Consider the following 25,813-nt stretch of genomic DNA (forward strand, 5'->3'; position numbering starts at 1 on the left):
TTTTCGTTTCAGGATACCTGGTGGGTTTGTCTCCACTGTCAAGGCTGGAACAGTGCAGTTAGGTACTGTCGATTACAATCTACCTTAACAATTAAAGAGTATACTGAGTTTTATTATCTGAGAAGCACAAAGCCCTTCTGAATCACAAAAGAGAGCAGCAGAAAGATGCTTTCTGCTCTCCACAGCATGTTTTAAAACTGGTTATTCTGTGCTATGGTGTATATAATGTCCCACGTTTGAAGCACTGAATATCCGTCATAGCAGCCTACTGTACGGGAGAGCACACTGCTTCATACAGCGGCTGCCTCCTTAACCGCTCCATAATCGCTGCTTTTCATCAGGCAGCATTGTTTGATGTTGGCACCATGCCTGTCAAACACATCTTTCTGATCTATACAGCATGCCTAGCTTATGTCCTCTTCTATTTCCTACAAGGCAATTCCTGCACCTCCTTTTGCCTGCCGACATGCAGGAAGTTCATGTCACACTGGCAGGGTGCTCTCCTTTGATATACACTACCTGTCCTGTCACCGTCACCCTGCTTTCTGACCTCTGAATTTATTACTAAGCACTTCTTAGAAAAAAATATGCAACAACTGTACGCAAGCCCATGTAGTGAGTAGGCGAGAGGAGTGAAGCTTCTTCCATATTTCCTTTCTTTTTGCAATAGGACATTTGCTTTATCGAGACTGAAAATGGCAGATCGTTGTCTACTCATCTGGTTTTCTGCATAGAACATTTTCATAATTCAGTGCCAAAAGAGGACATTTCACCTTTACATAGGAACCAATCAAGGATTTCATGTCCTCCAGCCCTCACAGGCAAACTGATCCAAGAACAAGAGATTCAGCAGCATGCTTCCTACTTGTACAGTGCCGTAGCTGTCCCTGCATGGCTCTGCTGTACAATATAGGTAATTCAGCAGGTAGATGAGCACTATCTTATTCAATACAATGCTATAAATAACTTTGGACACAAGAAGTCTGCACACTCATGTCTTATCAAGGCTGGAATGCCTAAATATATACACACATTTTTTATATCACATATACTTTCTTAATGACAACATTCAGAAGGTGTTCAGAAGTATCTTTTTGATTCTCTTTTGCCTCAAAGCTCAAATTAGCCCAACATAAAATAATTAAATTTAGCAGTAATTCCAGGTGGTCATTTAATTTCCTTTAAAGCATATTAATTATCACAGATTCCAGCACAGCAAGAGAGACCTGAGCTATTTAGCATGCTGTTTTGTAGAGATTTCTCGTTGTCTTTCCCTGAGCTCTGCTGTAAATCAGGAGTCATTCTGCTGCAAAGGAGCCACACCACACAAAGCCAGTATGAGCAGGGACAAAAAAATCAGCTCTTCATTATTATCCTAACTCTAACTTTTTTTATGCTAGCAGTATTTTTATAACAGATGTCAGTAGTTCCACAACGTCACTGACTGAACTTCACAGAAATCAAAGGAATAATTAGGCAAAAGCTTTGCATTAGCAGATGTTACCTGTGTAGCCAACACAGTTGCCATTTTCATCCACTTTTAGACATTTCATGCATATCTCAGCCTATTGCTGGCTTTGTACAGTACAGTTCAGAAGGTGCACTGACTTGGTATTAAAGGCCAGTTTGGGCCTATTTCATGTTCATTGCCTACAGGAGCATGCAGGAAAAAGTTCCAGGTGATACAGCTGGTCATTTCAGGGGAACCCCAATTATGCCTGAGGATTTAGAGCACACTTGAGGGCTCCCTCGGAGCAGACTCCAGCACTTCACGCCTGGTCTGCCACTCTCCCTTGATCTCATCCAGTCTCATGGTGACATGTGACTGACACTGACCAGACAAATATATGAGTCTTGCCTCATGTTGCCTGCCACAGGGACACCTGGGATTAACAGGCAGCTTCAGACTTAAACTGTATCAACAAAAAGAAAAAAAAAAAAAGGAAAAAACCCAAACCCAGAAATCATCACAGTTCTAATTAAGCAAACTTTTTATACAAATAGTTTTATTTTCTACTCAATGACTCACTTTAAGTGCTTGTCATGCAATAAAAAAAACACACCCTGCTTTGGAGATCCCTTTGTTCTCATTTTTAATCTTAATAATATCAGTAATTCTTCTGATTTTGTTTTATACACTCTCGTCATTGAAAGGCAGTTTCCTGTTTGCTTTCTCACCTTTTTTTGTAACTTGAAATTGTGCTTTTATTACTAGTGATTTCCTTTCTTTTCACTGTTCTCAGCTGTCAGACTACTCTGTGATCAGGATTTTACACACACACGCACACAGTGTTGCACTAAAATAGCCCTTCAAATAGCAAGTGACACTATTACAAGATAGCTCAGAAAATATACTGAGTAACCTTATGCAAACAAAAAGAGAGCTTTTCAGTAAAGAAAATCATGATTACCTCATTGAAATCTAGCCAACACAGTGCCTATAAGTCTATGAAACAAGCAATAGAAAAAAAATTTCGGTATTTCCTTCTGCTTATTTCTAAGTCATAGAAATGTTTTCATAAATGAATCTTGGCAAGATGGTTTTTTTGACAACTTATAAAAACCCATTATGCTTGCCTTCCTCCTCTTCTTTAATTATAGGGATGGCTAAAGAAATGTTTCAATTTTAGACACATTATTTGGCATTTCCATGGGCTGAGAATGTTCTGAAGCTCCAGCATATCACACGGCCATATGTCGAAGGAAAGAACAATAATGCTTTTGACAGGAGCTCATTTTCATCGGGAGTTTCAGAACAAGTGTTCATTCTTTATTAATGGGGTCACACAGGTTAGAAGCAGAAAGGTTCAATGTTTTTCCCCAACCTAGATAGAACACAAGAAAATTAGCTATCTAAAAAAAGAAAGATTATTATTTGGCTATCCACTTATGGGCCTGATCCAAAGCTCCGTGAACTCAATAGAAAAGCTCCCACAGACTTGAATTAGCTTTGCATCATGCCTGATAATGAATGTAATCATTTATTCAAGTTGTTAATTGGTGGCTAAATTGACATAATTCATAACAATCACATTTATAACAACCTTTGCCTAGAAAGGTTTCAATGTACACTGCAGGTGTCACTGAAGATTAAAGGAATTATTTAAATAACTTTGTACAGAAGAACATTTTTCTGCATTTATTTTGTGTGCACTCATATTTAACATGAGTCACCTCTGACTGTTCCACAAAAAAACCCATGCTGGGAAAAAAACGCAGATTCTTCACTTCAGCATGGAGCAATGGTAAAATCTAACTACCAGAGCACACTCTCCATCAAATAACATTATAGTCATTCATTCTGCATTAATAATGTTCATAGCTAAGTAAGTTTTATGCACAAACAGTTTTTAACATTACAATTTATAGTAGTAGACAAGTAGTAGTGTACATTAAATGAGAGCTTCAGGCACTGCATTTTAGATGAATGATCTCCAACTGTCACTCAGCTTATCAGTTTGAAGATGCCCATTTGCCATCTGAACTCTTAAACAGCCTTGGGAGACACCATCAGTCTGTGCTAAAAGTGCAACAACTGTTCAAGTCTCAACTTGTCCCTTGCCCTCAAGTCTTCTCCCGTAACCTGCCCCCAGGCCTAGGTGCCTTTTAGGGTCTACACAGTTCAGAAGTCTCTTGCTGATGATCACATACTGCCGCCCTTTCCATGGTGCTCAGCCTCAAAGGTGCCACCTTCTTCTATGTTCCCTGTGTACACAAGCTTGGACACTGATATTTCTATCCCTGACTGTGTGTAGGGAAGGTGGAGAAGAGAGAGATCGCATTCCTCCCAGATACCCATCCCTCTCTGGCCCCTCATGGGACAATATTAGAAAGACAACACAAAGCAATACACCATTGTGGGGTTTATGGATTTTTTTAAAATTCAAAAAAACACACATATGTTTTGCTCCTGTATTTTCAACATTCTACAAACAAGTTAAGTCTGCCTTAGGCTTTTAACCAGTATTTGGAAAAGCCATCTCAGAGGCAGTGAAATATCTGGTGACTATTTTAACACTGTTAAGAAGTGGCAGAAACAGAGAGATGAAATAACTGAGGGTATCAGGAGCATAAACTATATTTTTTGTGTTGGATAATTTTGTAGCATTTTCCACTGGCTCAAGTCTGTTGTCTTTATCTTCTTAATTGAGAAAAAAAACACAGTGTTCTGCCAAACTCTATAATGTCAAAGATGAAGCATTAATATAGACCAAACTTTTCCACAAATATTTTACTCCCTCAACAATTTTTCAGTATTTCCTCACTGACTTATATGGTCAGCTGAACGCAGCATTAAATGGTATGGAAAAGATATCATCATCTTGTGATATATCGTAAAAGTCACTTAAATATGATGCTGACTAGAAGATCTTGGAAGCTCTTACATGAGTTTTAAGAAAAGGTACATGTTGATTGTAAATGTTTGCTGTAACTTGCTTTAAGCCATTAACAATCACTAGGTAGTGAGGAAAATGAAAACAAGCTGATAGCAACTCAAAATATACAAAGAAATAATAATAAACACACCTCAGAGTGGCTGTAATAATTAACATGGTTTAGACTGGTTTCTTCACTGGAAATGATGTGAAAAAAATCTTTAATGGATAGTTTTATTAAAAAGTCACACCCTGCTAGTTACCATGCATGCAAACAGACAGTACTTCTACCATAGAGAATGGATTCTGATCCTGCAAATATTTACTTATGCATTTCCCTTCCCCATCTTATTTGTCACTCAGAGAGGCATGGGCATATGCCCAAGCATCTGCAGGATCAGGGTCTAGAACAGGCAAAACAACTGAAAAGCAGAAATGGACACCCTAGAGGCTTGCCCTCAGATCCCAAACATTCAGCCAGTGGAAGATTGAGAGAAAACTCTCCTAAATCGCAGCTGTTGGCCTATCCTGAAAATCACAGATGTTTCGGAGGATGCTGGAGAAATGCATCTGGCTCTAAGGAACAGTGCTGCCTTACTCCAAGTAATTGTGAAGATTTTTGTTAGACATCTAACCTGCAGCAGAACCCATTTAACCCCAGAGAGGTGCTGACTGACAGGCAGAGTTGAAGCAGCAGGATAGCTCTTCTCATCTAATGCTGACTCTCAAGAGGCCACAAAACATTAATCAATTCACTCACACAGACATGCATAGAGAGAGAAAACCACTGCTCCCTGTTAGGATTCAGGAAGTCAGCTAAGGCACTGCCTTCTGATGGGAGTAACTTGGCCTCTAGCCTAAGTTCATTATATATAATCCATGTAATGAACACAGGTTAGAGTCCGTTTCTAAAACTAGTCCCTGGGTACTGTAGCTTACGTTGTGACTTCTTAAAATCAAATGAATGAGATTTGCTTTCCTCATGAAGATTTCCCTTGGTGTTATATTTCAGAAAATATCTTTAGCAGTATTTTTCTTCATGGAAAAGAATGAGTCTCTATTGTAACAAATCCTCAACAAGCCAAAAGTCAAATAAGTTTACATTTTCCCTTTGTGTGCAAATGCAGTGACAAGACATACAATGCAAGAGGATGATGTGACAGTACATCCAAGTTTCCATTTGCCCTGGAAGCCCATATTTCAGTAGTTGTGGCGGCTTCAAAGGGACTCAAACTTAGTGATCACAGGAAAGAGCAAAGAGGTATTTGACAAAGGAGTCCTGACAACTAATATGGAAATATCTTCCAAACTACTGTGCTCAGCTATGTTCCCAAGCTCTCAAAACCGGTGAAGCAAATGAGACGCTATTCCATGAAGGGAAAACCACCTTAGGAAGTTCTCTGCTGAGTGGTTTTCCATTGTCTTCTAACATATTGTAAGTTACAGAGAGCTTGAAGCAAAGAGAAAGCATTATTGTATGAGACATGAGGCCTATGTTCAACCTTATTACTGCTTGTTTTATTTTTATACTAAATCTCTAGGAATGGAAAAGACCTGGTTGTTCTTTCATTAAATGATGCATCATTATCAGACAGCTATAGCAAATCTGCCATTAGAAAACATCAAAGAGAACCGAGAGCAAAATTTTTCTCCCAGAGTCAGCAGTTCTTCATACAGTAGAGAGGAAGCCTGTGCTCTCTGGAAGGTTCACAGGTCCATGTATCTCCAGCAAGATGGGACCACACTAGGATCTTGGAATATAACCCTAGTGATTCTTGAGTGGTCATCAAGACCTTGTGCTTCTTCAGGTAGATTGTGTTGTGACAACCTAATACATTCCTTACATGACATCTCAAAGGGCTAATTCCTCCTGTCATGACATACAAAATACACTTGTTACTAGACTGCTAACACAGAACTTGGTTCCTCCTCACCATTTGATCCTATTAAACTCCAACCACTGCATGGGAAAGCAACTAGCAACCCACCATCCCTGGGCAGATGCGATTCTCTTTCTTGGCAACACCTTTATCTGCCAAATACTATACTGTTTTTCATAGTTGGCTTTCTATGTGGGGGCAGAAAGAACAGACTGCATACTAGAACTACAAGTCATCTACAAATGCTCCAGGCTGGCAAGACTGAAGGCATTAGTTATTCATGGGAAGTCAGGAGCTTTCCTCCAAGTTACAAAGGTGCTAGAAAATGCATGTTTTTCCCTTGCAAGGCCTATCTTATTCAATGTTCAAATAATATTCACCCTCTGAAGAACTCAAAGCAAAGAAAAAGCCTTGAGATGGAAAAAATGAAAAACAAGAGAACAGAAGCCAGTAAGATGATGATACAAAGCTCATGGATGTTGAGCAACTGGAGCTAATTCAGAACAAGATAAAGTTGGCTGGGCTGAAAATAGAGACGCTGCAGCCTTCTCTGTCCTGCAACTGGTTAACTCATTTTATTATTCAGGACTATTCTTGGACTCTTCATCAATGCTTCATTCCCACATGACATGATCATCACATGTTCAATCATCTCTGGATGATAGAGAGAGCTATGCCACTCTCACAGACAACCACCTGAAATAATTTATCATACTTTTGTCACCTCTTGGCTGGGTTACAGTAGTAAGGACACCAGGGCATGATGCTGTTCAACATTCAGGCCACCCTTGCGCACCTCCTCACCACAGCAGTAGCAGCAGACACTGCACCTCTCCTCCACCTTCTGTATTGCCTTCCTACAAGATGTTCTACCAAATGTAAAGTTCTAATCCATAGTCTAATCCACAGCCTACACCAAGGACATCTTTTGCAAACATACACAAAAACTTCTACCAAGAAAAGTTCTGTTCAACACATCCTTCTGTCTCACATAACAGAACGTTTATGTCAAAGAATGAAGTATGCCGCAGTTTGAAAGTGGACAGCGGTCTGCTGCAGGTTAAGAAACAACCCGTTCCCTCTACACCTTCAGGCATGATCACAATTAAACTATCTACATCAACAGCAAGAGGCATTTCTTTAACCTTCACTTTTTAAACTTTTCTGTAGAGAAATAGCCTAATAATAATAATAAAACCCAAACCAATAAAACCATGCAGAGACCACCCAAACAAGACTTTCCATTTCATGTAGCTCTTACATAGCAGAAGAGATTAGAAAAATAACTGAGCAGCAGTGATAGATGTATAGTTGTGTTTCACCTAACACTGGAAGGTACACTTATACTACAGTGATGAGGACAGTCACAAACTCTCTCAAAGCATAGCAGAATAGTACTTCAACTGGAGGGTAGAAAAAAAAAGGGGAAAAAACCCCTCACAAGCTAAAGAGTAAGTTAAAAGTAGGACCACAGCCTGAAAAAAACCCAAGGCAAGCATTTCTGGCTGGTCAAAGCGCAAAACCTAGAAGTATCACTTAAACATACAGCAATTTAATGAATCTTCTCTCTTTCTAGCAGTCTAACAGATGCTTAAAATAAACTGTATTGCTGCTACAAGATGATTGTATTAATGCAATTTGCTGCCTGATTTCTGTATAACCAAATTGTTTCATCTGCTACATAGCATTCATTCGCTTTTCAGTACTATGAGCTCAGTCCAGTTACTGGCACCTAAGATTTCCTGAAAGACACTTAGTCCCAATTAAAAGTAATCTTCTTTATCAGATAGGTCAAATACAGAAAGGAGGAATTCAGTGATCAAAAACAGATCCAAAAGTGACCTTTCTGGATTAAGACAAAGCCACTTCAGTGAAGCACGGTAAGGGAAGCAAAAGATGCTAATCTCACTCCATAAGGAAAGGGCTGTAGTTTCTGAATCTTTAAAATCAGTGCCTTTTATGAACACTACATTCACTCCACATTTATGGCCTTCAGAATTCATATTTGTGAAATTGGATCTCTAATCTGGAAAGTTCATGGTAAGGAAGCAGTGCTCTCTCTCTTCTCCCTTTCATTTGTTCATACCTTAAAACATTTCATTTGCCTAGAAATCTGCTCAGAGGCAGACTGGGCCAAATCCTTAGGTTCTGTAAATGATCACAGCTCCACCGATGTCCATGGAGCTTCAAGAGATATTAGTCAAGCTTCTGGCCTCCTCACTGCACTGTATTCTGTCAGTAATTGTATCATTTTCCCTCCCCAGACGAGCCAGTCGTAGACAGCAAGATTTGCACTGAGCAGCAGTACTTACTGCAGTTCTCTGCCTTTTTATTTCGATGAATCACGGTCTTTTGACTGGGTGTGCTGAAGAGGCTGGTCCAGTTGACAGTGTGGTAGTAGCACAAATTGCTGTTGTCTGTTATGTAGATGTTGCCAGCACTGATTTGCTTTAAGGACTGAAACTGCAGAGAAGTAATGCCTTGTTGCTTTAGGATGAGTAAGGAAAGGCCACTGTGATGAAAACAAAAGTAAGAGAGAACAGGAATTAGCTTCAAAAGGAGGAACTTATTAGAGCTGGTTGGGAATTTCACAGAATTAGTTCCTAATGTCAAGATGATCTTTCTGGCAAAACCCAACTTTGGTCAGAAAACTTTTATTTTGGGGTGACACAGATATTTTTTGAGTCAACATCCAGTTCTACTGCCTAGAAAATTATGAGTCCTGCAAGAATTGCGATACCACAAGCTGCGATGCTCGCAACGCTAGGCCAAGTGGGCCAGCAGAACTCAACTAGTTCCATTTCATCCATTAACATATTTTTTGAGATAAATTGCTGTTGAGAAAACGGAATAAAATCCAGGTTTTTTTCAACAGAATTAATACTCTGATAGTTTATGCTAAGGAGAAACTGACAAAGTCATGCAAAATGTATTAACATCTTCTGTCAGGCATCAAATTAATATTTTTGTTATTTTCAAGGAAGTTTTTCCAGCCCATTTTCCTACATTTCATTTTTCTTTTGTTGTAATATGTGGTTATCGCCTTTCTTCATCAAAGGAATGGTAAATGATTGTCTGTGTAACACAGAAATGACTACATGTATTTATGACTGAAGATTAGTGAAGACAATATCCAGTTTCTGGGCATCCTTTAAGTTATTGTATTTTAATGATTTTAATTCTTTTCCAGCTGTTCCAAATACAAATTACTGCTTCCAAACAGAATGCTGGGCTGTAATTCAATCTCAAGGTTTCACTGCTATTCATATTCTGCTTGGATTGCTGTTTAAGATGACAGCAGAATCCCATGACTAATTTACCACATTCACATGGGGGACCAGGGGTTGCTGTATAGATCATTCAGGTACCTTCTGGTGCTTCCCCTATTATTTCTCACATTTTCTTCTCTTCAAACCAATTCCTCCACCTGAACTTTCATTCGGAAACATCTCTGGTAAAAATGGCACTAACGTACACCCCACCTGTAAGGTACCTCAGTGGACTCAGTGTTCTTCCATGCATTTATTTTTTACCACTTCTTAAGACCACATCGTTCTTTGGGCACATGAGCCTGCACTTCCAAACGCAACCACACAAGCTTCCTGATAATGGGGCTAAGTTCTTCTATTAATGTCTTTTAAGTTATGTTTCACATTCACAAGGTATTTTATACCATAGTACTTTCTGGACAATGAGTGAATAGCTACAGCAATGAACTAAGACGTTTGGTTTTGGTGGGTTTTTTTTTTAAATCATTATGTTCAAAAGTTATTACCCATTATAAACAACTCATTAGCGAAGATACTGTTAAGGAATACCCTGGTAACAGCAAAAAATATATCAGTTCATGATGCCCTTCCCAAAGGATGTTGCATTCTGTGCTACTGAACAAAGAATCACTGAATACTAATAAAAACCAATTCCATCAACAAAGAAAGCACCTTACCTATAGAGAGCTCTTCCACCAATAGTAACCAAGTTAGAAAACACCCTGAAATCTGTCATATTCTCAGGCCATGACTGTATGTTCAAATATCCTGAAGGAGAAAAAGGCAAGCACATGAATGTCAATGATTTAGCCATAAAGATTGCTTTATCACATACGTGAGTTAGGGCAGGCCTAGCCTATAAATGAAAGACAGTGCTGATCTGAGAAAAAGAAATAAATAGGTAATGAATGCTGCAGACTAATGTCTTTGAATTCATCAGGCTGCTCACCACTGTCTTCCCCAAGAAAGCAAGGGAGGACTTGTCCCAGCAGCATTACATCCACTTTCAACAGTCACAGTGAGGGTGAACCTAAACACAGGCTGGAATCTTGCAAGGCCTCCCAGCCTTTTCTAAACAGCAGCCGCAGAAACAATGAAGATTTGCCTGAATTAAGAATATTCCATTTTAAAATCTGCTAGAGACTTAGGGCAGAAGTTGAGAGATCCGTCATGATTCATTAAAAGATGACAAGACTTTCCTAAAACAAAGAACTTGCGTTCGATTTTGAGTGTGTGTGAGGACTATTCATCAGAGAGCATTCTCTGCACAAGTATGTGGGACTACTTATTTTGTGCTACACAGACCTCTACAGAGTGCAATTCCCCATGAGTTTGATTCAGTACTGGACTGAAATGCAGTACATCTTTAAGCATAGGGGTAATTCCACTTAAGTACTAGAGCTGAGACAGTCAATTAGACAGTGTGCTTAAGAATGGCAAATTACAGACACCCAGATGCCAGACTATCTTTCACATTAATTAGGGAAAGATTCAGAGCTTGCTTTTGTTTTTAAATACCACTGGCTTGCTGAAATACACAACTTTTGAGAGGTGAAGCACATGGGAGATAACTCATTTCAAATGCCAAACACTTGTTGAGCTATAGCCAGCTACAATCATGCTGTAGCGTCCAAAGATTTCTTTTTGTGTGCATGAAATAGGAAAAAAAATAAATAAAATTCTATCTATACATAATCAGCAATCCCTCAAGAACTCAAAGCTGCAGTACCTTTCTCCCTGCCCCCGAATGGTGAAACAAGAAGCAAGATGCAAGAAAACAGAGTACTGAGTTCTAGCTATATGACCCGACTGAAAAGTCACAAAAGGTGGGAGGGACTACCTCCCCACACTTCATACATTTGTCTTTAAATTACAGAAGCTAATTTGGAGCAGCATCTGCTGTTAGAACAGGAGAAGTAGCTGCACAACCAGACTGGATTGTCTGGCTTTTGCCGAGGCATATTTCAAATGTTTTCAAGTGAAGACCAAGACCCCTTGCCCACTCAACAGTAAGGTCTTGGTCTTCTGATGCTTGTGTACTCCAAACCTAATGGGCATTCTGTATTCATGAGCAAAGGACAACACACTTGTGAATATCAACTGATACCAAAGTTGTTGTGTATTAAACTTTTATGAAGTTTGCTGTGCAGTGAGTTTAAAGAAAAAAGCACTTTGTGTTCTTCAGAAAACCCAACAAATGACAATCGTCAATGCGAAATGAGAAGTTCAGATTATAGGAAATCAGAAGTGTATTACCTGTTATCTCTCTCACTGTTTGGAAGATATTTAATTTCTCGGGATTGATTGCAGCAATTGTGTGATATGGGTCCCTGAAAGATTAAAAGGACAAAATGTGATACTCTGAATTAAAAAAAGATGAGGTTCTCAAAGCTATACCATATAGAAAGCCATATTCAGGAAGTCAACACTTTGCTTTTAGGCAGCATGTGCTCCAGATTTCTTCAGAATGTTTCCAATTTCTTCAGACTGTTGTTCCTGCAGAACCTCTGTCTAACTTCTCCCAAGTCATCTTGAAGGAAAATAATGGTGTTTAGCATCTTTAAGGTTCAAATCATTAATGTCTGAGCAAATATTTATGCTCATGGAAAATCAAGGGATTCTAAACAACCATGGGTGACCTCCCTAAAAGAAAGATGAATTTTCAACATTTTTCCCAGAAACACTAGCTCAAATGGTACAGTTGCGATACTGTACTACCAGGACTAACAAAATTGTTACTGAAACAAGGGACAAGCTATAAGCAAAACAAAACTAAGAGCATGCCAGCAGTTCCTGACACTTGGCATTAAAAGGGTACACTTTTTAGAAGGTGTTGAACAGGGAATATCAAAAAGCACAAATCCTCTCCAAGGAAGTCTGTCACCTGAAAAATGAAACACCCCCACCAAACATGAAAATCTCAAAGTTAGATATACTACAGTATAAAAATATGAAGTTAACTTTGATTTTGAGAGTGCTATCATTTAGTAAATACTTCCCACCCCCCATTTTAAAGGGGTAAAGACTCTCCAACTATTAAAAAGCCATCTAGAAGCCTAACCCAAACAAAAATACTTTAAAAATCCTTCTGTAGTGCCATGTTACGGTATTTTTGAGAGGGTAGGAAACACCCTCTGTAAATGCAGACCATGCATTTCCACCCTTCCTCCTTCTGCTTTCCAAAAGACATCTTTCTGGGAATTGGAACATGCAGGTGATCAACTAGGCCTCACAAGTCTATGCGGTGACAGACTGATGGGGTCACTTCTAACCATCCTGGAGGCGACACCAGGTTAGCAGCAAAAAAATGATTTATTGAACCTTAACAAAAATCCCAGTGGACCACAGAAGCATCATACACACTTAATTTTAACAATCTGGGGCTCTCAGAAAACTTGGTAACAAGTTTTGACTACCTAACAGAAACACTGCACTTTGCTTTTAAAATGTGTTACTACAAAAAAAAAGGAAAACCCTTGCCTGTAGTAGACCTGAGGTTGCTGAACTTCACCTCCCAATCCTAAGATAAAGTAGTCTTTAAAGATACAAATAGACATTTAAAGCCCTTAAACAGCCAAATGTCCGATACGTTTTATCAACATGTAAAACTGTAGAATAATGCAGTCCTCATCTACCATTCTTATCAACAGAGCCAGGATTTTTCAGTAGAACAGAGGCACAGCTGAATTTTACAGCTCCAGGGATGAGAGTTTCAGCTCATTGTGAAACTGGAGATGGACAACTCAAGGGAAGATAAAAAGCTGGTGAGCACTGAAGGCTTGTTGCTCCTGCTGCAAGTCGCGAGGGGGAAGAAGGCGGCAGCATTTGCTGCTAGCTGGGACTGGCCATACTTAAACTACATCTCTCCTTGGTATATCCCACCCCTTCAGCGGCAACACCAGCAGAAGGCAGCTTGGCTTTTTAGCACCCCAAACAGAAGAAAACAGCAGAGAGAAGGCTGCATCCGACCTATACAGGTCCTAACAATTTTTCAGCCAATGTGTTTTCTGTCTCTGCCTCAGGCAGCAGATATGTACCCTAACAAAGAACACTTTATCCATACACTTCAGCAGACCATTACCTTAGAAGACTGAGTACTAATGACTCGCCAACATTTAGGTCTACCTTCATCCCACTTAGCTTCTGGACACTAATTAAAGCTGATTCATAATTATCTAACTTATATATCATAAATAATTGTTCATAAACCCAATTCATAATTATATATATAGTTTTTATATCAATTATTACAAATTCACAAAGACTTGAAGTTCAAGTATTCAGGACAGGGAAAGGCAGGCTACAGAATCACAGGATCAAAAATATGACAGGATCAATTGTAATAGCACAGTTCCCAATAAAAACAAAACCAGCATCTTTTACTGAAGTTATTCTCTGCTACTACAAAAAATCTTTCAATTCCCCACAAAGAGCTAGACTTTAAGTCCCTACAATCTGAAACACTGAAAATTCATACTTTTAAAGGTGCAGTTCACTCTGAGTAAATGAATTGTAACAGGAATTAATTAAAAGTTGGAGTTGAAATATTTGTTATTGTTTTTGCTCTATGCTGTCCATTTATATAATAAACTGCTTTTGTAGCTAGTGTAATTTAAAAAATTTCCTTTCTGTATTATTGATTTGCAAAATGTAACAGAAATTTTAAACAAAAAGCTGTTCCAGAAACACAAAGTTATTTTAATTAATTCTCAAATCTTCTTCTTGTATTTCAATATATACTACTGTAATTTATTCTATGGAAAAATTTAGGGTTGCAGAACTCAGTGTCCTCATACTTAACACTTCGTGGAGTGAGTTTTCTTCATAAAGAATGAGAGACAAAGTGCCACACAGTTTCAACATTACATGTCCTAGGCTTATATTATTCTATTAAAATAGAACAAAATATTTTAACCCTCTGCTTTATAGTCCATAATTTAGATATTTTTCAGATTCATATGGTTTTATTCAAGGGTTGTTTTGGTTCATTTAGACAGATTTTTAAATGAGACTCATCTTGTAACTCTGCAGCTAATATAACTTTCTCAACAAAAGCAGTTCTAATACTCAAAATTACATTTCATGTAATGCACTGGAATAATCCACACAAAATTGCTCACATCCTCTAGCCGCTTGTCTTGCATTTACTAGAGTACTTCCTGTCCTGGGAGACCTAATAGATTTACACCCGGGCTCTTGTTCGGTCACTTGGTCAGTTCAGAAAGTGTGATGGCCTGAGCGCTGACTCCTGTGTGACCCTCTCTAGGGTTTCAACAAGTTCAAAGCAGCATTTCCTTAAACCACTTGAACCAAAGTCCTCTTCCTCCCTATGCTACGTTAACCTTTCACACTGTACTCCCTGCTGGAGAGATGAGAAGACCAACTACACAGTCAGAGCTCACATTTGCTGGCCTTTTGAGAATCACTGAGCTCTAGGGCCCCACTGAAGCGGATTTTCAACTGTCTTTCTCATGGCTGGAGTCAAGTTGTAGGTGGAGCACTACAACCAATCCCTATATCAAATCAACGAAACAAGTTGTTTCTTTCCACCTCACCTAGTAGGGAAATTTGAGCCAGGCAGGTTGGTGTCAACCACTTTATTATAATCTAAATATATCTGAATCTATAGAAAGACTAAAGAAAAATATGCTGGCACTATTCATGCCAGAATCCCATTTCTGATCAATCTGCGGACATTCAGTTAATCCCATTTTCTCTATGCCATAAAGCTGCAAACATGGAGTTGGTTTGGGAACTGTATTTAAGATATCTAATCTTGACAATCAGCTGCAAGAAATGTTGAAAGCTCTGAGGAACCTAAAAAGCAAGTTAAAATTTGAAGCCTACACAGTGCTAGAAGCAATTGAGTACTGTAGACTGTTAATGTACCACAAAATATCTGCATACTTATTGCAATAAAGAGGCGAAAGGGATTAATCTTATTTGTACATTTTGAGGATTTTGCTCATTTTAATAGGTCCAGAAATACCTCAGTGTCATGTAATTCACCATGGCTGATTAGAACATGAAGGCTTGAATTAGCAAGAAGGTACAATCATATTTATGTTCTCTCTATGATGGAAAGAACACAATGCAGGAAAGCAGCTAGTTGCATTGGGCCCCCCCTGGCCATCAAACCAGAGTATGCCTGTCTTCCCTGGCCACATCCCACCCTCACAGCATTTGCACCACGCACTCACCCTTGCTACCACGGCAAACACACAGCGCACCAAACTACAAACAGCAAGGCACTAGTTATCTGGCCGGTGTATCTTCCTTTAGGAGGAGACACTGGGAGACTTTTAAATACTGGTTCTGTACCTCCACATCTTCAACCGCTACTAAGACTTATTCAATATACAGCCATATTGAAATCAAAATACTGGATTAAATACCAGTGAGCTTTGTGCATCCCTGCAATTGAAACTTGAATATATACTTCAAAACTGATTGACAAGAGGGCAGCTTTTTTGCATGTGTATGCAGTGACAGCCACCTGAGCTATGACAGTTTGTGCTATTCTGCACATCAGACTGCTGGTCATACCCCATTTAAAACAAACTGATGGAAGGTAACTTCCCTTTCTCCCTTCTATTCTCTAATCAACCATTATTGTAAGCCAGTACCAAGGATCTCATAAAGTAACCACAGATCACAGTTTTTTCTCTTTCTACTGCAAACAATCTACTTCTTCCTTTCTTTTCCTAGAGGTTGAGTCTTGAGAATCAAGGTAACAGTTTCCTTCATAATGGAAGGCAGAAAACAAATTTATCCTGGATCTGCTATTCTGTAAAAGAAGCCTGCAGCCATCGTTAAGAGGTGGATGCAATTTGTCTCACCTGGCACCATGACATAACATCTTAACGTTTTGTCACTTACCCATGAATCCCAGTAACAAGGAAGATAAGGTTGCCATTGATCTTGGTACAGTTTATGAACTTGTCAATGTTGCTGGAATCCACCGTCTGAGCTGACACTAAACTCCCTGTTCCAATGCCGTCACATGCTGCCAAAACAAGGAGTTTGTGTAAAGAACTAGGAAAGACAATTACTGAATCGGAACATGTTGGCCTTCTCGACACAAGTCTTCATTTCTTTCAGAGATAAAGCAGCAGAGAGGTGTTAAAATGGCACCCATTACATTACCCATATTCCTAAAGAAGCACTGCCAACTTAAAACAAACAATAAGCTATAGTACCTGCCACAGAAGGACATCCTGGCACACAGGTTAAGGTACTTCACACTGGATCTAAAGGCAAGTATGAACCACACTAAATCCCACGCAAGCCAGCTGTAAACAGTTAGTTAATAACTTAGCTCAGACTAACCCGGTGGCCATGGCATTTATTTGTGCACTACTCACTGCAGAAACTGAGGGGTCCTAACACTGCTAGCTCCAGAGACCCCCTTTGCCCTGGTGGATTTATGAACTTAACCATTCACATGCCATAAGGTCCTTTAGAAAGGACGTACAAATAATTCTTGTGAATTCGTGAATTTGTTTCCAGATATAGCTTCCACTAGGACTAAGAAGTGGCATAGGCCCACCTGGGAAAACTGATGGTGCTTTGCTCCTGAGCCATTCAAGCAGGGAGCAGAAAGCCTCCCTAGAGGAGCTTGGGGTGGCAAAGTAACCTATAGATTTCAGTCTTCTCAACAGCATCATCACTGAGAAACCTCTAGTCTATGTTTTAGACACTTAGAAAGGAGGTAGAGTCTGGGAAAACAGAGGCATTTTTAAAAAACAGAGGAAATAAATGGAAACTTAACATTGTATTGACAAGTATGAGACATACCATACATTGAAGCCAGGGCTTTAGTACAGTCCCCTTTGGAATGACAAAAAGACAGCTTTAAAATACCTCCAGGAAATACTTGTCATTAAAATAACATAATAAAGAATTCTTTCAAATTTCTCTAAAACCAACAGAGAAATCCCCTTCATTTTTATCTAATCAAAAGTAATTGGTTACATGACCATTATAACTTAATAAATTTTAATTCTATTATATACACTTCACACACAGCCTACATAGCTCAAAGTTCTGTGGGTATCCAAAGGCTATTAATATTCTACAACATACTCATGAAGGGTATTTCATGCCAAAATGACAGCCTGCTCTGCACAGACTACATTCAGGAAAATTTATACTAAACTACTGCCTACCTTTAGGACAAATGTCAGTGCAGGGCTTGCACATCTTAATACCATTTTCTTCAACCTCCATCTTGGAGCTCGGACATGCACGGACACAAGAGCTGGAATCTACCACAAAGTTGTCTGAAGAGAAAAAGAAGATATTGGCAGAAAGTGAACCGCTGGACTAAATAATACTGAGACATATTTTTGGACTCTGTGTCAATATATATTATTCATTACCTCAGCATTTCCACAGTGACATTACGATTTAATGTTCAGTGTTTTCAGAAGTAAGCAAGCAAATTAGGCATGTTTTTGGAGACTTAGGAAAATCCATGAATTGTCAGGCCTGATTCCCCCTCCTCCCCCAATTTGATTTTATTATTATTTGTAGTAAAGAAAGCTACAGTAATGGGAGAGAAATAAAACAAGACATTCTGCCCTGTCTCTTTCATACACACACAAATACATACATCTGGGATAAAACACTGCAGAAAACAATGACAAGTATTTCAATTTTGCTTTGTAAAACAACTGCCAAAGGGGATATAGACTGATCCTACCTAATTGAGAGCTTAATACTGTCAAGAAAGGCAAAAAAAAAGGAAAAAACGGTCAATGAAGTATTTGAACAAAGAATCATATCCCTTAAGTAGTGCATGGTATACCAGTTCCAAAAAAAATTATCTTGCTTCAAAAAACCCACCACTCTATTACAGTTATGACTAAGCCTTGACAGGCACAGCCTCAGCCTACTGTCAATCTGAACTTCCCCACAGAGATGCAAAATTTGGATTTTGTTTTGGGCTGAATCATGGTTCCATTTATTATAATTACCCATCCTTCTTAGATGTAATTTATGGATAAAATAATTAACGCACAACACAACTGTAAACCTTGGTGGGAATGAAAGGGAGACCAAGAATACTGTCACCCCTATTTTTCTTTCTAACTAAAACAGCAGTATTAAAGACTATGTAAGTCGTGACCTTCCAAATTTTTCTGTTGCTTGACATCATCTGTCTGGTATAGTTTTTTGTATGCATGGGACTATTCTTTTTTTAACTCCCTCTTCCCCTCTAATTTTACTCTGGAGTTTTAATACTGTATTGTTGTCAGTATTGCATGGGTTTTCCTCACTGGGACAGAACTGCTCAGAAATATTTATTGTAACTTTCTGTCAAACCATCATTATTCCAAGTTAAGAAAAGGGCATCAATATCATGAAACCATATGGTGCCAGGTAGTACTGGTGATGGACTGTTAGGTTTCTGAAACAGAAATTTATACCCTTTTACAATCCCATTAACTATTTTCACAGTTCATTTTGAAATTTACAAATGCTGATCTAAAGCATGAATGTTAACAAGTGGTGGTCATGAAAACAGGAACCGAGCGAATTCCCCTTCTTTAAGAAAATCACTATAGGACATTTGGGAAGTGTCACAACCCAGAATGTCACTGCCTTTAGTTAACACATGGCTGAGTTATTACAGGCTGCAAGCACAGGAGGAGTGATTTGAGACACTGAACTATGCACTTAGCTCTCATTCTCTCATTGTTTTGTAAGGCTCCTGAAATGCAACTCAAACTTTCTATCACTGCAGGAAAAGGCAGCTAACACAGCACTTACGTGGGCACTTTTTGACGCAAAAAGCCCCATAGGTGTACTTTGCATTGTGATTATGCTCCAGCTGGAAGGTGGTAGGATTGTATACAAAAGTCTGGGGACACTGCGTGACACATGCACCACTGTCATTGAAATTCATACAGGCCTGCAAAACAAGGGAGAAAAAAAATATTAAATTAAATCACAGAGCTGCTGTTGGGTTTTTTTAGTTTATAATACGGACTTGATTGTTCAGACTCGCTGCAACAGTGAGGAATGTGATATATAGTTTTCTAACCTTCATTCTGGATACTTAGATTCCTTGCTAGGATCTTGGCAAATACATGACTTATAAAAGGGGGCTCACTGAGCCCCCTTAATTCAAAACACAGTTGACTGTTACAATACTTGCTACAGAAACATAACAACACTGTAATTTGTTTCATAACTATTGTTACTACTAGCAATTAACTAATTCACAACTCGTTAGGACATTCTAAAACTGCCAAGAGTGAACAGCTATTTATCATAGTCAGTCTGAACAAATGCTAATGACTCCTTCAGAGCTCCAACCTTTAGATTTCTTACAGCATGGGTCCATCGTCCAGCTGAAAACTAAAATTCCCAATTAGAAAGCATGAGGGATAAGAACTTCTTTTGAGCTAGCACAGGAGGGGGTCATTTCCCTAAGTGGCAAGTTTAACAAGGTCAGTTGCTTCACACACTGAGAAAAGAAAATAGGACTTTGTATCACTTGGCATTCAAGCTCAGCCACCCACAGCTGACAGAGGACAGGGCCCTGACAAATGAAGAGGCAAGTGTGTGGATAAAGAAAGTAGTGGTATGCAGGGAAAATAATTGACCATGCAAAGCTGATAATTAGTAATAGAAAAATCCCACCGATTTTGACATTCCTTGTCACCACATATCGTGTCTACAGTTTTAACCACAGCTTATAAAAGACTGTTGGAGTAATATTCACAAAGCATACCCAAAATGTCAAATTTCATATGAACATGAAAGCTGTAGCCTGGCTTGGATCCCTCTAGTAGTTTAAGCAACCACTGCTACTGGATTCTGCTTCCCCGCTAACCTGTTGTCCAGAAGCCAGGTTGCTTTGGAAGTTTTAGTCTAGGGATGAATCCTTCTGGTCCTTTTCCAGGTTGTAAAAAACAGAGATGATTTTGAATGTTTTAAAGAGTCAGCAAGTATACCAAGATGTGTGTGGTGTCCCCTCCCCTGCTGGACTGGGACTGAGAGAAAAGTGAAAGAGATTTCTCCTTCTGCTGCTTTTACTAACAGTCCTTATCTCCATTCAGACCAGGACCAGCAGGACTGAGGGATGTTACTTGTCACGTCAGAAGATTTCAGAAGGGAGAGGCTAATAATGTAACCGATGGAGAAGGACAAAATCTGCTGCTGAAAGGGATCAATAGGGAGTTCCAGGTTGAAGCCACTGTCCTCCACATACGGAGCACGAGCTAAGCCAAATTGCCTTTCCTGTCTTCTCTGGTTCTCTAAAGCGAGTAGTACAAAACCTGTCAGTTTCTCATAGAACCAGATTTATTTTTTTCTTACAAAGATAAATATAGTCAGTTACTTCTTTACTAAGAACTAGATGGGAAGTCCACCCTATGAATTGATTGTGTCACTTTTCTGATTCCACTGGGTACTCAACCAGGCCCTCCTATGCATTTCAAGTTTTAGATCCAGTTTGGCTTTGAATGCAAGTTAAGAACATCTCTAAAACTTTGTTTTAGCATGTTTGCTTGCAGTTATGTCAGATGTTGATTATTGTCTTTCTTTTAGAACTGAATACGCAAATGATTGTATGGCAGCATATGGAGAAGGATGGATGAATTTTATCTAGAAATATTAAAACCATATTTACAACAGGATGCTATTGCAAGCTGCCATAATACGCTAAAGGATTTGTAATGCTTCATAAACTGTACTTTTGCTTATTAATAAATACTAATTTAGTTTGCTTCCTCAACACATTTTTTACATCCGCTGTTGACTTAAAAGGTACTCTATCAGACAATCCTCTGATAAGTGTTTAGCAAATTCATAAAGTAAAGCACACAACTCTTCAGAGAGATGGCACTTCTCAGGAAAAGCTCATCTAAAAGATTTGGGAACTTTTAATTTATGACTATAATGCTTTGTATACATTTGTAATTGCTTCAATAATATATGCAAACTTCTAACATTTGGTGCTAAATGTTGCTAATTTGTGAATGAAAGCACTGGAAAATACACAAGGAAAAAACAAAGTTCTGTATCTCAGCTGAAAGCTAAGCACAGTTGTCTATAGCCTAAAGGATTACACTTTTCACCCAGTGTGTACTAAGCAAGTAATGACTAGCCTTGAAAATTGCCAGACCCCTGCTGAATTTCTTTTACATTGCTCTTGGCCCAGGAGTGAATGAGAATAAAGCCCTGGGTGCTTCTCTGCTGGATAAGAACAAACAGACTAGTTGATTTTTAGCATACATATTTCCATAACTGCTGCAATTTAGAAAGTCTAACTCATCTTCTTTCAGGCTGCAGTACTACAGAACTTAGGCTGCAATTAACTTACTTTAACCTTTGAAAATGGACATCAACACATCAGCTTTGAGGATGTTCCTCAACAGTCATACGGGAATAGTAACGGCATGTTTTCTCTTTCCTTTAGCTACTTAAATTGTATGTGACATGGGAAAGAATGTTATTTTCCCATCTCTCTAGTCCAAAGCTAACACAGAACTTCCAGTGAGTGCTGGATCAGGTGTACCACATGTGCTGAATATCTACTTGTGCAAAGCCCCAGCCACAAAGAACAGCTTTAGTAAAACCTGTTAGCAGTTAAGTCAGGCCATCACTGCATTTCAGCAGCAGCAGAAGGATAGCATTTAGAATGTGTTTCTGAAGCACATCACCTACCCCTATCAAATGATACCTGAACAGTGAGCAAGTTTCAGGTTCAGTTAGGGAAAGATTCATTTTTGCCAGTTCATTATGATCCACTTGCCTGCACTGCAGGAAATCTGCAATTTCCCATACCATAAGATTCCTCCTCTCAATCCTATCTGGCAGATTTTAAAAGGAGCCTACCGAACTTTGTAGATATTCATTTAATCAACCACTTGGGTATCTTTGAAAATGCACCTCTCTGTGCATGCTCTAGTTCTAGGCTTCTTTAGGTCTAGGTTTGCTTCCCCTGAAAACATTAGCTAAATTTGTCTCTGCAACCCAGTGTTATGAGCTACACATTTTTTGAGATCAGTGTTGGGTTCTGAAGCTGCTTACACCATTATAAGTAACAGAGTACAAACAAGACAAATTTGTCTAAAGGCATGTATGTTCAGATTGTCTATTTTTTTTAGGAAGTTAGCCTTTTTCTCTTTTCATCTTAAGCAGCATACATTTGAGGTAGAGTATTTTGGAAACCACTTGCCTTCCATCTCCCCTAAGAAGCATGCCCAGTAAAAAGGCTGAATTTAAATCAAGTCTGGCAGTAATAGGGAACAGGGAACACCTTTCACAGAGAAGCTAAATTGTATTCTTGACTTTCAGGTAAAAAGCACACAGAGCAGTAATAAAAGCCATGCTCAGATGTAATGATAAATACTTCTAAAAATTCCCTATTGCCTCTAAAAGTTAATTTTAGAAAAGCAAAAGATAAAAATCACAGAGATTAGCATATTGATGGTTCCCAATCTGTATTTACAAATCTCATAAATCTGTTAATGGGTAATATTAGGGTAGATAAGAGATGTTAATATAATGTGAAAAATCTTAAAAGCTAAAATTTGCAGTCTAAATCTAGGAGTGTGCATGCAATACATTAAATGGGATAAAATGGTGAATTTCATGGATTAAAGCATTAAGAATTTGCAGTGCGACTGCCAGGAAGAAGAAAAATGAGAAGTCTCACACATACAAAGCAATCAGTGTCTTTAGGTCCGGAACAACCTCCAGCGCATTCCCGGTGGCAGCAGTCGCTGACGTAGGGCCCATAGCACCGTCCATCACACTGCTCTGCACACACAGTCTTCGTTACTAGGAGGAGGCAGGAAAAATTATCATGTCAGAATCAGGAGAGAGCTCTTCAGCTACACACTGAGGAAAACAACAAACCAAACAGCATACTGAAAAAACCCTCAAATTTTAAGGTAATTGCTTCAGTGGTACTGGCCACTCATATCCTTCAGAGTACCTTCACGATATCCTCTTTAGGAACATATATGTTGCCTAAGGACTTGTGGAGGAATAATTTTTAAAGTGTTTGCTCTTATCCTTGGAAATTCAGGTGGAATATTATTTTCAAATTACTAGTTTTTGTAAACAGCTGATGGAAGGATATGGAAAAGAAACCCACAGAATAACAGAAAAGCCCACCAATTCCATGTGAGTTTTCCCCCACAAAGAACAGCAATACTGAGTAAATGAGTGAAATTCAGAGTGAAGCCAGCAATCTCAGAGCCAAATGCTGTTCTTGATGGCAAGCAATTTGACAAATAGGCGATGAGATAACAGAATGGAATAGAACCTGCAGATTGGAACTCATTTGGAAACACCACTTACTCTTTCTAAATAACACAATCCAGCCTTCATTCACAGGGAAACAACTATATTCCACCAATTGGAAAGCACAGTGATTTAAGTGGTACCACACTACTGTACCTCAGGGCTTAGTCTTATGCAAAGAATGGTCGACAAGTGGAGCACCTTCCTCCCCTCACTCGGCGATAGCCTCTATCTTTATTTTACAGAAAAAGAAATTAATACTATCTGCAGGACTATACCAACCACCGCCTGCAGGACGCCAGGAAGCTGTGCCGTCAGCTGTCTTTGGATAAAAGCAGGGATGTTACACCTCTGTAATTAACCTTTACCATTCACTTTGTTAAAAGCATTTAATTACTTCTCTGTGGAAAACAGTTTTCAAGAAGCCAGAGAACACAGAATACCATTCAACTTTCTGCTCGATTCTACTATTTAATGTATTGGTAACTCCTTTATAAGCACTTTCCAATCCAAATTCCCTCCACTACTTGCCTGAAATACTTAAGGTAATACTTAAGGTAAAGCTTCTTGATATACACAGTATTTATTTAGGACATAAAAATATAAATAACCAAAGAGAAGTCATGATTTATAATCTATGGAATAAAGTGATGAACTTTTAGAATAATTCCTTCTTGCTGATATCAGAGGCAAACCCTCTGACAGAAAACACTTTTGTGCCTTATGCAATCTAATTTAGGAAATAAGGGAAATTTCTGTAAGTGCACTTGCTGTCAACACTGCTAGAGAAACAGGATTTATTTAAGTATTGATAAACATTAGGATAGAGATATAAAACAATGGTATATGTTAAGCAAAACACACATCACAGTACGCCACCACCACACCAGTAGCTGAGAGGGACAGAGTGCAATCTCATGAAAACCAGTGAAGACCTCATTTAGTCAGTGGGTGAATATTGTTTTCTGCCAGTTCAGAAATTGGTCCATAGTGCCTTGATTTGCACTGGACTGGGCACTATCTGCTCTGACCTCAAAGGGAGGCAAGGCCCAGATTTATCCTGACTTGATGGAGGACCCTATTTGCCAGAGGTTCCCCCTCCACCCTGTGGAGAGGCACAGAAACGGAGGACATTCATTTCATCCTGTCCCAGGACCCAAATCCCCTGTGTTTACCCATGTCACTCCTCAAAGAAGCAGCTGGCCCCTGAGCCAAGGCTGACCCATCTAAACTCTCTGCCTCCCTTTTACACAGCGACCATTCATGACCGTGCTTACCTCACTTTTTAAAACGACCTCTCCTCTGCCACCACTTTCTGCCCCTCTGGCTGGCGTTATCACTGCCAGTGGCAGGGCAGGCCCCGAGGCCAGGCACTGAACCACTCTGTGTGGCGGCAGAACAGGGGGCACTAAAATGGCTGCCCTCCCCACATAGCATGCTCAGTGCCCCCTTCTAGAAGGTTCCACAGGCAGAGGGCACAGTGTCCAGGTTCCCCTCACCAGCACCACTCCACCTATCACAGCCTAAAAACTTATAGCACACCAGCAGCATATTTCCTTTTTTTCTTTTCTTTTTTTTAAATTTTTTTAATTGCACTAGAATCAGAGAGCCAAGGATACAATCAACGGTGTTACAACAGAAAAGGAGAAGATGAGATGATAGCACACCATGGTCGCTCACCAGCAGGATGCTGTTAAAAAGCATTCCTTGCCGTTGCTCCACAGGAATTCAACATTTTGCTTAAACCTGTTTTAGTGTAAAGCATCTCTGTGTAGACAATTAGTACAAGCCACCTAATTAGCTCTGTTTTAATGTATTTACCTCAGTGCCAGCTGTTGTTGGGAGCAGGTCAAGATGTCCACCATGACTATATAAACATTGCTTCCCCGTGGAGGAGGTTTCCTGGCAGACTTCTAAAAGGGCAAAGAGGGCAAGGCCCAGCAGTACGCCCCATCTCATCGGCTGCAAAAGGTACTGGGAATCCTCCACCTCTGCCTCCCCAAAACCAAGCCCTCAGGAGGTG

The 25,813-nt window shown here is 39.3% G+C and overlaps 1 protein-coding gene across 9 annotated transcripts in view; it reads right to left on the reverse strand.

The window, feature by feature from the left end:
* The window catches only part of ERBB4 (erb-b2 receptor tyrosine kinase 4), a 644,720-nt gene that overhangs the window by 166,718 nt on the left and 452,189 nt on the right, over nucleotides 1-25,813 (reverse strand). For all 9 annotated transcript variants that reach the window (XM_074829732.1, XM_074829729.1, XM_074829726.1 and 6 more), the window contains exons 6-12: nucleotides 23,204-23,322; nucleotides 19,300-19,441; nucleotides 17,694-17,807; nucleotides 16,405-16,531; nucleotides 11,782-11,855; nucleotides 10,203-10,293; nucleotides 8,569-8,768 (exon numbers count right to left, since the gene is read on the reverse strand). In XM_074829732.1, the coding sequence (XP_074685833.1) occupies nucleotides 8,569-8,768; nucleotides 10,203-10,293; nucleotides 11,782-11,855; nucleotides 16,405-16,531; nucleotides 17,694-17,807; nucleotides 19,300-19,441; nucleotides 23,204-23,322 (867 nt within the window). The remainder of the gene's footprint in view (nucleotides 1-8,568; nucleotides 8,769-10,202; nucleotides 10,294-11,781; nucleotides 11,856-16,404; nucleotides 16,532-17,693; nucleotides 17,808-19,299; nucleotides 19,442-23,203; nucleotides 23,323-25,813) is intronic.

Source organism: Strix aluco, chromosome 6 (genome assembly GCF_031877795.1).
Source record: "Strix aluco isolate bStrAlu1 chromosome 6, bStrAlu1.hap1, whole genome shotgun sequence".
Classification (NCBI taxonomy): Eukaryota; Metazoa; Chordata; class Aves; order Strigiformes; family Strigidae; genus Strix; species Strix aluco.